This window comes from Diachasma alloeum, unplaced genomic scaffold (genome assembly GCF_001412515.2).
Source record: "Diachasma alloeum isolate Michigan unplaced genomic scaffold, Dall2.0 Dall_scaffold_00480, whole genome shotgun sequence".
NCBI classification, from domain to species: Eukaryota; Metazoa; Arthropoda; class Insecta; order Hymenoptera; family Braconidae; genus Diachasma; species Diachasma alloeum.
Window position 1 is genome coordinate 521,746 of NW_021680613.1, and position 14,351 is coordinate 536,096.

Genomic DNA, 14,351 nt, shown 5'->3' on the forward strand with positions numbered 1-14,351 from the left:
CTAGCACCAGAAAAATTCCGGTGCTGCATAGTAAAAATTCCGGTAACGCACAATAAAAGCTTGATCCCTGACTGTTTTCTATTACATGATAAATTTCATTCAATAGTTAAAAATGAGTAAACATTGTCATTCAGCATATCATCCTATTAATTTTATTTTAACCTCTCCTCCAAGTCCTCTCTCCCATATTAAAAGCAGAATGCGCGGCAAACGTATGTGGAACGTTTGACAGGCCAATGTATCTCTACAGCGTTATACACCTCATGAAGAGAAAATAAAGGGCACTTATTTGATTTCTTAACCGTTTTATCACAACACTAATTAATATTTCACTGAATTAATATTATGAAAAACATTAACCTGGGGTTTCAGTAAGGAGATATGTGAGAGAGGAGGCTAGAGGAGGCGACGGAATAAATCATCTGGTGGCCTATTCTCGAAATATTTTCGTGCGCGGAATCGACTCCGTTGACGGAACGCCTATATGATTCCTATACGCAATTCGTCTACGAAGCCACTACCGTGCACGGAAATATTTCGAGAATAGGCCCCCTGGTCACGTTGAGTTGATGTTCGTGGTTGCGGAGGGGGCACGAAGAGTGTCGTAATCTTACGAATGCGCGATCGGGTCCTAGGATTCTGGTAGGGCACCGGAAAAATTTGCCAGCCAGTGTCATAATTTTTCTCGTATTTCTCGTAAAAATTCACTGTCGCTTCGATTTTACCGTGCTGCACAAGAATTTTTCCCCACATTTATCCGAAAAATGACTCGTGCAACAGTACTTTTTCCTACTCTTTGCGGTACATTTGGCCTGGAAAGACCATCTGAACCAACTTTACTGTGCGGGCACGGTAATTTTTCTCGTACATTTCNTGACTCGTGCAACAGTACTTTTTCCTACTCTTTGCGGTACATTTCGCCTGGAAAGACCATCTGAACCCACTTTACTATGCGAGCACGGTAATTTTTCTCGTACATTTCTCTCCGTATGTGTACTCACATTCGTTGAAAACGAAATTTATGCCCTTGTACTCTAATGTACTATTATTAATATGGCACGAGGAAGAAACGTCTGAACTCTACCAACTGCTCCGGCAGACTAAATACCGGTTACGAAGACCAGAAGAATATCGTCACCTATCGACAAAGAACTGTTCTTTCTGCTCATGGAGTTATTGTTTATGTTTATATTAACGTAATATCATCAAATAAGTTCTCAGTAAAGAGTTATATAGTCCAACACCTTTAACCACAGGGTATTTTTCTGTAGTTTATCATTTTTTTGCAATACCTGCCTGAAAAGTTCACTTAACGGGGCTGTTTGGCGGGTGTGAAGTGTTTGTTTTGTTTTAAAAATGGTTTTAGACAAGTGGGAGATGTGCAGCGCTACCCTTCCAAGGGCCAAAGAACACTTTTTCCACGAATGCCGAATCCGATTTTTCATCAAAATGTATGGAAAGTGATATTTCGGTGTCATTTTTGATGAGATTTTCGGTTTTATCACAATATGTGGAAGCGGAGCATACCTAAAATTACACTTTACGCACAAGTGATAATAGTATATTAGACCACAAGGGCATGAATTTCGTTTTCGACGAATGTCAAGTTTACAGGTCGAGCCAAAGGGGAGGTCTGTACTCACATTCGTTGCAAACGAAATTTATGCCCGAGTGGTTTAGATTATTTTATGTTACATCGTGCGATAGCGCGAAGCGCAGCGTGCTTTAAACTTGACTTATCGTATGGCGTGACATAAACTATATTGATCTAGCTCATACCTACTTCAATCTTTGTTAAGATAATTCTACCTAGATTATCACTTTTGTAAGTAATCATGTTATTGGTTTCGGCTGTTTGACTTTGGATATAAATAAATAAAATAAATAAAATAAAATAAAATATGATTGCAACCCTCGCCTTTGGTTCATGTTATAAACCTCCCACGAGCCAAAAAACACTTTTCCCATGAGTATCGAACGATATTTTTCATCACAATGTGTGGTAAAGGGACAATGTATGGAAGTTACTTTTTCGCACAGCGTGATGAAATAGTATATTGTGTTCCAAGTGCGTAAAGAACCACTTTTTCGCACGGACGCGTATTACATCCTATTTTTTGTGATACTTGCCAAGTTCACTGTTCGGAACGGTAGTGGGCGTAATGTGGTTATTTTTGTGGACGAAGTGCGTAAAATTCAAGGCCGTGCGTAAAGTCAAACTTCACGCACGACCTCTGAACTTTACGCACGCCGTGCGTAAAACAAGCACTAGACGTACAGTAAACGGTCTCGAAAAGTGAACTTTTCGGGCAAAAAAAATTTTTTTTCGGCTTTATGACGAAATTTACTATTTCGTGCTTTGCTTTACGCACTCGAAATTTACTTCACACACGAACTTGAAGTTTACGCACTCCGCCCAAACAACCAAACACTGCACCCCCGAAAAGTGAACTCGGTAGGTATTACAAAAAAATAGGATGTATTCACCGTACGTACGAGGAAGTGGAACTTTAGACACTTGTACCACAATCTAGTATTTCAGAATTTACGATTTCTGAAAATAATCCAAAAAGAAAGTGGGTTCTAAAAGTCTATCCATTCGCTTCCAAATTCCCGAAATTTTTTTTTCTCTGTGAAATGAATCGAAAATCACAGAAAAAACATTGTTAACGTAATTATTCATTATTATATTCCCTAGCAATTTCTATGAAGTCTCAGTGTAACAAGTTGAGCTCGTAGAATCGAGGGTGAATGAAATTACCTGTGCGATGGTATATAGACAGCAACACTCAGGTAAACTAGAGCAACACAGCTGATGACTATTGTGAGTTGACAACAGCAGATGCTACCGCATATCCTACGATCCTGCTCCGGTATTAATCGTGGTTTGTACTTTCTACCCATTTTCGTAGTTTTACAAAACTTCCAATTTAATTAAATAAAAATATATTTGGGTAGAAAAATACTTCTTTATGTACACGTAAATATTTATTAAACTTTTTATCCTGACAGATGATAAATGCAACAATTTTTAGTTTTATTTCGTCGTGCTGTTGAAATTCACGAGATACTGAGATTTATTAGCGTTTTACTTTTTCATAATGAAAAATTGAAATTATCAACAATCATTTATCTAGAAGCCAGAAATATGCTTAAATTATTTTTTTATAGTTGTTTTTTGCATTAAAATTTATGGAATAGTATTTTCAGAATTCATCCAATTTAAATTGAGAAGTAAAAAAGGTGATAATTTTTCAATGGAAAATGGAAAATGTTCGATGAAAAATTAATCACTAATGTTATGTTAAATTATTGTAAATATTCCAACGTGAAAAAAAATGTTTGCGATTATCAACAATTTGTTGATGGAGAAGCCTTGAATTTCTGTACTTAGGCCGGAATAAGTCGCCTCAACATCAACTTTCACTCTCTAAACATCTACGGTAATTCACAGAGATCTCATTTCCGTCCATCTTCGGGACCTATCGCACATGACACATCAACACGTAACGACTTGATTCCCCCGAACAGTGCAAAGGGTACGTTGAACACGACTGCCGTCCAAGCGATGATTCTAACGTATGGTCAGACGTGGTGAGCCGTCTCACCCCGATTATTCTCAGCGCAGGTACGTCTGAGTACTGCGTACGATAGAGACTGAGGAGAGGTGTATATACATGCGTGTGCGATCGCCCGGAATCTACTCTAGAGGGGTTGGACTTGCGCTTTCGTGTTTCAGACTGAATTGACGCCACAGTATTATTCGAGTTCGTTACACTCTTGGCCCGTGACCTCCAGAGTCGGTGAATCTATGTTTCCATGAAAAATAATGAGGATAGGAAGTGAAAAAAAAGACGAATTGCAGTAGTTTTGTCGTTTTTTCATGAATTTTCGAGGGGATGTCCCGAGAGTTTTCAAGATAACAAGATTTGCTGTGAGGAGAAGAGGAAAAAATTGCAGCGAGAGGAAAGGTAAATGAAAATTACCTAGAAAATCGTGGCAAATTTTACTATATGAATAGTAATCGTGCAACGAAATGTAATTCGATGGAGAAATACCTGCACTGATAGAAAGGATTAGTTATTGTTAACAAATGGATTTGGTTGAAGTCTAGGGTCTATTCGGTCTCACCAAATGTTCATACGTAAATAGTTAACAAATGCATATTGAAGGAGCCTTGTTTGACTCGACTTTCACCTTTCAAGTGAACCATTCGTTATTAAAGAATATTTAATTGGTCATATTCAACTCCATCATTCGTTAATAGTTAACGAATCTTGTTTGAAATGAATGAATCACTCTATCAGTATTTGTGGACGATATTTTACGATTTCTTCAGGAAAAAAACACATCTATAGATGCAAAAATTATCTTCCTGTACAGTAAAATTTCTGATATCGGTAGAGTATTTTTGCTTCCGAATGGAAGCTTTGTAATCGCTCAAATTTAAGTTTCCAACTTTTATGAGACTGAAGATCTGTACATCTGCATTTTTTAAAGCTTGAAAGATCGCACAATGGGAGAATAGCAACGTTTTTTCGATTCTTTTTCTCACATGAAAATCCCATAAGTGAAAAATTTATAAAAATTTCTATTCCGATTTTCAACTAAATCGAACGCATTGACAATTTTTTTTTGGTCGATACTCACAACAGTCAATTATTAAAATTTTTTGAAAGCTCGACTCGCAGAGAATCTCCGTGTTCAACCTCTAAATGTCTAAATTTTGTACTACCTAAGGAAATCGAATTCTAGGATTGTCGGTCGGCTATTCTCCTTTAATATCCCCATTTCCTGTCAATTAAACGTAGTAGTAGTAGTAGTAAACTACAGATGAATGATTTTTTCCAACTTTGTTTTCTCACAAAAATACAAAATACACGGGGCTGCGAAACACCCACCGTGCGACCAGTAACGTTCGATAGAGAGCTGCGACCACTCAAGGGTTATAGAGCTGCAAACAGCCCTTTAGAAAAGGAGAAACCCATGGTTAACGTACTGGTGGCTAATTTTTTTTTTATTCGATAGATATTGAGACGTAGATCAAATTTTTCTAATGATTTTTTGCATTTCGAGGGGGGCGCATATAAGAAAAACATTAAAAAAGCCATTGAAAAGGCCTTTTTCCCGATTTGTGAGGAAATGGTCTACTTTTTTCAATTTTTTATAAAATTCTTCTTTAAAGATCTCAACGAGTTTTACATTTTTTGTCTTTTGGGTTTTTTCGATTAATCACATCCTGAGCTCGTAATTTCAATGAGTTTATTAATGTTATAAAAAAATGAAAGTACTAGTGGCTGTTTTTCTTACTGATCGATAGCTTTCATTATTTAAATGAAATTGTGTAAATAGTTTTCATGTTTTTGGATGATGTATTCATAAAATAGTACATTAGAGTACAAGGGCACAAATTTCGTTTTCAACGAATGTGTAGTTACAGGCCGAGCCGAAGGCGAGGTTTGTACACACATTCGTTGAAAACGAAATTTATTACCGAGTGCTCTATAATATTTTATGTCAAGTCGTGCAGAAGTCGAGTTCTGAGCAAGCTGCGCGAAGCGCAGCGTGCGATAAACTCGACTTATTGCACGGCGCGACATAAAAATAATAATATAGTGCGAAATCCTTCTGTGATAACTGTAGCGCGTCAGTAGCGCTTCAGGTCGCAGAGTAGAGGTAAGGTAAACCTACGTTAATGTTAGAGAGTGGTGGAAGAGGCGATTCACTTCATTGGTTCACGGAAATTGTTCTTTGTTATTTTATGTATCAAGGTTTATACATTTTAATAACGACTTTTTGTTGGTTTGTAAAAAAGGGGGAAAAATTATCTTAATTAATAAATTATTCTAAAACGTTGGTGAACTGTCTACTTATATATTTTATGTAACAATTTTCATCAATAACATTGGTATCATAGTTCATTTGCATGGAAAATTTTACAATCTGTTTCCAAATAGAATTTATTATTATATTCACATTTTCTTCAATATTCTAGGGGACTAAATAATAATTTTCTTCAAATAGATTCACCAAAAACATCATTGACACTATTCTCCAGATTTTCAATATATTCTGCTTGACACAAATTAGAATATTTTGAGGAAGATTTGCAAAGATCACAGCATTCTAAATTTAATGCAACACATGAACACAATTCATTAGAGCTCCCTGATCTCATGGTACAAGAATAAAAATATTTATCAAGATAGTCTACAACTGACATTCCATCGAAATAAACAGGGAGCAAGACGCGATTTTCCATTGTCCAACCATTACGAAGTGGATCTCTTGATATAATTTCAGGATTGAGAGCTTGCATCCATTCATTTACTTGCCAACATAATCTTAATATGTTGAATCAATTCTCAATATATCGAAAATCATAGATGAAAAGCCTTTTAAAAACCAAAGAACAGTCGTTATTGAAATGTACAAACCTTGATACATAGAATACCAAAGAACAATTTTCTTAACCCAATGAAGTGAATCGCCTCTTCCACCACTCTCTAATATTAACGTAGGTTTACCTTGCCCCACTCTGCGACCTGAAGCGCTACTGACGCGCCACAGTTATCACAGAAGGATTTCGCACTATATTATTATTTTTGTATGAATACGTCATCCAAAAACATGAAAACTAGTTTCCAAAATTTCATTTAAATAATGAAAGCTATCGATCAGTAATAAAAACAGCTACTAGTTCTTTCATTTTTTTATAATATTAATAAACTAATTGAAATTACGAGCTCAGGATGTGATTAATCGCAAAAACGCCAAAAACAAAAAATGTTAAACTCATTGACATCTTTAAAAAAGAATTTTATAAAAAATTGAAAAAAGTTGACCATTTTCTTACAAAGGCCTTTTTCTTTTCTTTTCAAAGGCCTTTTTAGTGCTTTTCTTATATGCGCCCCACTCGAAATGCAAAAAAACATTAGAAAAATTTGTCCCACGTATCAATATCTATCGAATAAAAAAAAATTAGCCACTCCTACGTCAACAATCACTTAGTGAACGCAAATGGGGGCTGTTTGCAGCTCTATTAAGGAAGTTCCTCGTATAATATCTTCGTTATTCAACTAGTGTGCCAAAAAACTCTACTAACTTGCAGCAAAGCCCCAATCTCAAATGAGCTTTGCTTCCGGAAAAATTAATAAAATTACTCCTCTGTTTTTAATAGCTAAAGTTTTTTTTTGACTGAGGCGTTTAGTTAATAGAACTATGAAATATTACACAAGGAGTATTGTTTATGATTCCATTGATGCTCGCCTGGAGGAATCTCTAAGTATAAAGGCATTTTTCTAAATAACTTAGTACATAAATTCACGTTAATTACAGAAAAATGCCTTTATGATTAGAGACTCCTTCAGGTGAGTATCAATTGAATCATAAATAATACTTCTCGCGTAATATTTCATAGTTCTATTAATTAAATGCTTCTGTAAAAAAAACATTAGCTATGAAAAACAGAGGAATAATGGTCTGGATTGCAGTGAAATTTTCACTGATTGTAAAGGAACTTTCTGTGAGAATCAGACAGAAGTTTTGGTTGTCAATATTTGTTACTAAAACCAAGAATCATATTGGGTACTTATCCAGAAGTATTGGGTATTTAAATTAAGACACGGTGGTTCTGGAATCCAGTAGTTTGGAGTTTTAGAATAAAACGGTAGGGTACTGATATCCAAAACCCTGGCATTTTCAGGATAAGAACCTTGCGGTTCTTGAGGGGAGACTACCATGAGTTTTAAAAGTCGTGGGTTATTGGAGTGAGACTTTTTATACGTTGAAGATCCATTATATAGATCTGACAACGAATAATTAGTGCAAAAAAATTTTTTGTTATTGTTCGTTTACCCGAAAACGCTTAAAATGCCAAAAACAGTACAGGGCCTCCAATTTTTGAGCTACGAAGGATTTTTTTTTCAAAATTTTTGGAAAAATATGTGGAATAACAATTACGGGCTAGTTTTTTTTTAATTCACCTCTTACATGGCTAAATTTGCTTTTTTGATGTTTTTTCAAACAAATAGTGAATTTTTTTATATGAAAAAAACCGAAATCAGCTATGTAGGAGTCGAATTCCAAAAAACTGGCTCGTAATTGTTGGTCCACACATTTTTCTGAAAATTTTGAAAAAAAAATCTTTTGTAGCTCAAAAATTGGAGGCCCTGGACTGGTTTTAGCATTTTCAGCGTTTTCGGGCAAACGAACAATGAAAAAAAAATTTTTTTTGCACTAATTATTCGTTTTCGGATCTATATAATCGATCGTCAACGTATGAAAAGTCTCACTCCAATAACCCACGACTTTTAAAACGCATAGTAGTCTCCCCTTAAATCGATATGCTTCTCTTCTTAAATTATCATCGTTGATTATGATATGACACCACAGCTTAGGCAAATTATATTACTAACGTGTGGCTCAAATATGAAGCTGGTATATGAGACAATTGTCCCATCTGGCATATGAGACAATTGTCTCATGAGCTAGGTTCATATTTGAGACAATTATCTCATATGCCAGATTCATATTTGAGCCACCATATTTTTTTTTTAAGGCCTTTTGAGCCCCCTTTTTCGGGTCTCAATTCGGCACTCTATCCAACCCTATGCATGCGGTTGTGGATTCTACACTGTACCGCATTCGCACTCCTATAGAACATAGGAGTAGCATGGGAAACCACAGGAAACCCATGCCGATACAGGCGGTTACTCTATTAGCAACCTCCCGCTCGCCGGAGCCTTNGCACACTATCATTCAGAGAATGAATTTTTCCTAATACGAACTGAGAATCCTTTTGAAAATTATATATACCGGATTTCGGAATATTATTCTAGAATTGAAGATGAAATATTCTGGATTTTCCGCGGTATTATTCCGGCTTCCAGAATATAAGATCCTGCAGAGAGAGAAATATTCAATAAAAATTACGTATCTTTTCCGTAATTCCGGAGCAAAATATGGTTGTAGGAAATTTTACGGAACTGTCACGTAATTTTTCCAGAGCATTCTGTAATTTTTCATCTGAATCTCCTGTGAAAAATTGAGGATACCGTCACATGGAGAGAAATGTTCACTAAAAATTACGTAACTCACAATTCACGCACCGATTACGGAATCGACTCAGAAAATTTAAGTGACGGTATCGTAATTTTTCAGAGGAGACTCAGATAAGAATTACGGAACGCTCCGGAAAAATTCCGTGGCCACATTTCGCTCCGGAATTACGGAATAGATACGTAATTTTTATTGAATATTTCTCTCCGTGTGGATTTCGGAATACAGATTTTCCTCATTCCGGAATATTATATACCCGATTCGAGGATACAGTAGACTCCCATTAGAGTCACACTCGTTATAGTCGCATTTCCCCTCATATCGATTTTTCGGCCCGTGAGCGCTCCCCCCACTCCATTACCTACGAAAGCCTTTAAATGAATGCTCCTGTTTTTCCCGGAGGAGTCCTTGTTTTTGAATTCTCGGAAATTCGCAAAATAAAATACTGAAAATATGAATTTTCGATGGGTAGACTTTTAGTCTGCTCCTGATCGTCACGAAGAGAAGTTACACTTTTATTGTGGTAAAATAAGTTAAAAATTGATTAGTTAGTTGATCGAGTGAAAATTTAAATGAATTGAACAATGGATCCACATGACAATAATGAACTATTAATAATAACTAATTAATTTTTATTTTTATTGGTCATTATAATATCATAATTGTTATGATAATTATTATTATATTTTCATTTTTTCATCAATAAAATAAAAAGAAAAAATCAGTATTTTCATTTTATCAATGTCAATTCTGAGAAATGACGCCCGGAGTAAGCGCGTAGTGGTGGAAGGTGAATACAGTCGCATTCTCCGAATTCACTTCCCCAACAGCAATGCTGAATGGTGCATTGAATTGTTTCAATGGTGCATGTGAGAATGTGACTCTAACGGGAGTCTACTGTATATTTTTTCCGTGGGGCGTGCAGTTATGACGAAAAATAGTATATGTGCATTTAGGAAGGAAAACAGAATATCGGAACCCGCAAGTTTACAGCCCTCGGCTTCGCCTCGGGCAATCCGCAACAATTCCGCAAACAAAGAAGTATATAAAAATATCCGCAGTAACTCTATCCGAGGAATTAAAATGATTATTTTTGGTAATCGGATCTGGCCTTCCCTGGGCCAATCACTGCTCAGTATTTAATAACATGAAGCACTTCCCAATTAAAATTACATCGGTTATTTCCTTCTAGCTTTTGATAATTTCCCTGTAGCTTTTGATGATTTCCCTCTAGCTCTGCAATTGTTTCTCTGACCAAATAACTGTCAAATATCCTGAGTGGAAATTGCTTCAGGCCCACCTGAAGCACAATCAGAACTTGATCCGATTTTTGTAAGGTTCGACTGATCCGGTGATTCCTGATGAGAACCTGACCAAGTTTTGATCCAGTAAATCGGATCCGAAAAACTTCAGGATGATTCAGATCAAGTTCTGATCAGGTAGGCACGATTAATTTAATTAAGAGCCAGCCGTTCCCAAAGGTACAGAAGGGAGGGATGATGATGCCGTAAATACGTATTAGAGGAGTATCAAACTTACACGCAAATGACCTTGAGAAAAAAAATAACCAAATGTCTATTCATTTATTAGTGTTATTGTTATTATCATTATTATTATTCATCAATGAAATAAACAACAATTTAATTGAACATATTTTATCTCTGAGAATACACACGCACATCCGCGAGATCAGGAATGAATTCAACGAATACCCCGATACAAATCATATAGGCAATGTACAGTTTACTTAATAGTAATAGCGCGATAGTGTAGTGGTTAGGGCATAGGATTAACAATCATAGGGTCCCCGGTTCGATCCCCAGCATCGGTAAAAAAATAATAAGCTTTTTCAGAGGTAATAACAGTAGAGATTCATTAAGAGAGGCGGCCTACGGTGAAAGAATTGAATTATCTTTTCTTTTGGATTAATTATCATTAATAATTGCTATTGATACTGACAGTCAGGTCATCCGGTTTTCATACAGTTGAATTGATCAAGTTCGGATCCATTCGTCCTGATCAAATCCGGATTGGTCAGAGGCGTAACATGTCTGATCAANAGTTTAAAAAAAAAAACTCATTCAGAATTTTATGAAATCAACTGCGTTGGAACATGGAAAAATGCGGAATGCCTGTTTTTGGTTTTTCCCCAGAACTGGAGTTTTCTAGGGTGAAAAAAATAATTTCCTGGCAACATCATCCANATGTCTGATCAAGACCGGATCCGTCAACTTGATTAATACCTGATCAGTGGTCAGGTCTAACCTGATCCACACTTGATCCGATTACCAAAAATAATCCGTCGAATACCACTCGACCTTCAAAATTAATCGAACATTTCTCTCATGTTTTCCAGCGTATCAACGATCGGGATATGTTTTGCACAAAAATCCCTCGCGCTGCGTGCTCGGGATTTTAATCTGCAAAATTTCTCCCTCTCGTTACTACGCAACAACAGAATCGGGAAATATCCGATAATTTTGGAGGTCTCGTGGTATTACTACGGAAAATGATAAAGGCATCAAGCGAATTAGACGGTATTTAATGAAATTTATTGAGTTATGAAATTTTTAATTTTCTCTGAGATACTTGATTTCTGTCATCTCCTCTGAGATACAAAGTTTCGGTCAATATTCTTGCGATACTTGAGTTTAGACCGAAATATTGGGGTACTTGAATTCGGAAACTTTTTCTGAGTCACGTAGTTTCCTTTAGGAGCCATCGAAATAATAAAATCATTGCAAAATTTCCGGAAACTTAAGGTCAAATAAGACTTAAATGATAGCTTTGATGTGCAACTACAAAAGTAGCAGATCATTCTACTGGAGAAAAAATACTCAAAGTACGTGGATATCCTTAAATATCTTAAATTGTTATATAAGATGCGAGAGTATTACTCGATCATTCTCAAAAACAAAAATTCTCCGGATCTCAAAGTTTCAATTCTGAATGTCAAGAATAGGAAATTTTCACCTTGAGACCGAGCGGCTGCTCACTCCCGAAATTACGGCGCCAGTCTGGCATGAAATAATTTCAAAATCACTCATAAAGAACACTAGGGAGGTGTTCCCCTCCGATTTCGATGAAACTCATATATGTTGTAGAGGACTCGAAACTAAGCGACACGTATTTTTTTCATCGGCGGATACGCAGTTTTAAGGGGGGAAACCATAGTCAGAAGGTGACCACTTTTGGAGGTGATTTTTCAATTCCACCTATAAGAAGGGAATTTTCGTAAATGTTCATTATGGGAATAAATAGCTCGTGAGGAATTATGAAAATCACAATTGTTAGTTCCTCCGGGGGTTGAAATTTGGAGGGTAAACTATCCCTGTAAAGACTTAGTTTAAAAAAAAAAACTCATTCAGAATTTTATGAAATCAACTGCGTTGGAACATGGAAAAATGCGGAATGCCTGTTTTTGGTTTTTCCCCAGAACTGGAGTTTTCTAGGGTGAAAAAAATAATTTCCTGGCAACATCATCCACCAAGGTGGTGGGGTTATTTATTCATTCCATTGAGGTAATGTATAGCTTATGAGAAATCGTGAGAATATCCAATAATAGTTCCTCCCGGGGTTGAAGTTGACGGGGTAATTACCCCCGCGAAATAATATTTTTTTATCAAACAACTATTGGCTTTCAGGGAAATGATTGCATCGGAAAAGATATGAAATAATACAGTATCCCTTTTTATGAAAGAATAAAATTGGATTCCAGATATCCCAAGCCTCAATTTTGATTTCAATAATCCGCACGTGAAAATGATATTTTTCCTAAATTCGGCGATAAACGAATAGCGATAAAAATAGATCAAAGAAAAAATTCTCTGGAACAAAATTTCCTTTTTCTTCAGGTACAGCAACAGGGTGGTTATATTTGAAGAAAAAGCAGTGACGAGTACGAAAAAAAATGGCTAAATAATCGGAATTTTTCCATATCGTTCAACGAATGATTGAAGTTATTTTTTTCATATGTCAGAGGAACCGGGGTAATGGTTCTAAGAGACTTCATTATTATAGTATATATGTGATGATAACACACTGCTGAAAGCGATAATAAATCCAAACAAAATGCAAATAGCCGTGCACGCGTCACCTATATCCAAAAATAGGNGGGGGGAAACCATAGTCAGAAGGTGACCACTTTTGGAGGTGATTTTTCAATTCCACCTATAAGAAGGGAATTTTCGTAAATGTTCATTATGGGAATAAATAGCTCGTGAGGAATTATGAAAATCACAATTGTTAGTTCCTCCGGGGGTTGAAATTTGGAGGGTAAACTATCCCTGTAAAGACTTAGTTTAAAAAAAAAAACTCATTCAGAATTTTATGAAATCAACTGCGTTGGAACATGGAAAAATGCGGAATGCCTGTTTTTGGTTTTTCCCCAGAACTGGAGTTTTCTAGGGTGAAAAAAATAATTTCCTGGCAACATCATCCACCAAGGTGGTGGGGTTATTTATTCATTCCATTGAGGTAATGTATAGCTTATGAGAAATCGTGAGAATATCCAATAATAGTTCCTCCCGGGGTTGAAGTTGACGGGGTAATTACCCCCGCGAAATAATATTTTTTTATCAAACAACTATTGGCTTTCAGGGAAATGATTGCATCGGAAAAGATATGAAATAATACAGTATCCCTTTTTATGAAAGAATAAAATTGGATTCCAGATATCCCAAGCCTCAATTTTGATTTCAATAATCCGCACGTGAAAATGATATTTTTCCAAAATTCGGCGATAAACGAATAACGATAAAAATAGATCAAAGAAAAGATTCTCTGGAACAAAATTTCCTTTTTCTTCAGGTACAGCAACAGGGTGGTTATATTTGAAGAAAAAGCAGTGACGAGTACGAAAAAAAATTTGCTAAATAATCGGAATTTTTCCATATCGTTCAACGAATGATTGAAGTTATTTTTTTCATATGTCAGAGGAACCGGGGTAATGGTTCTAAGAGACTTCATTATTATAGTATATATGTGATGATAACACACTGCTGAAAGCGATAATAAATCCAAACAAAATGCAAATAGCCGTGCACGCGTCACCTATATCCAAAAATAGGTAATCCATCATGCAGTAATCATGTATTATTGATAACCCTGAATATTATTCACTTCCATTTTGCGCAGCGTTCAGTTTACGTAAACACATCACGGCAAAACTGTCTCTTGTTAATCTTATATTCCGAATTCTTTCCATCATGAGATTCAATCCTATAAACGTTATTAAGATCCTCATGGCAACAGTTGAAGTGCTGCATCTTGGCGAAACCCCTGTGACTAAT

At 36.0% G+C, this 14,351-nt stretch overlaps 1 protein-coding gene across 1 annotated transcript in view; it reads right to left on the minus strand.

Moving 5' to 3' along the window:
- Positions 1 to 2,904, minus strand: part of LOC107042490 — a 58,468-nt gene extending 55,564 nt beyond the window's left edge. The window contains exon 1 of the mRNA XM_015263548.1: positions 2,762 to 2,904. Within this exon, the coding sequence (XP_015119034.1) occupies positions 2,762 to 2,904 (143 nt within the window). The remainder of the gene's footprint in view (positions 1 to 2,761) is intronic.
- Positions 2,905 to 14,351: the final 11,447 nt, after the last annotated feature.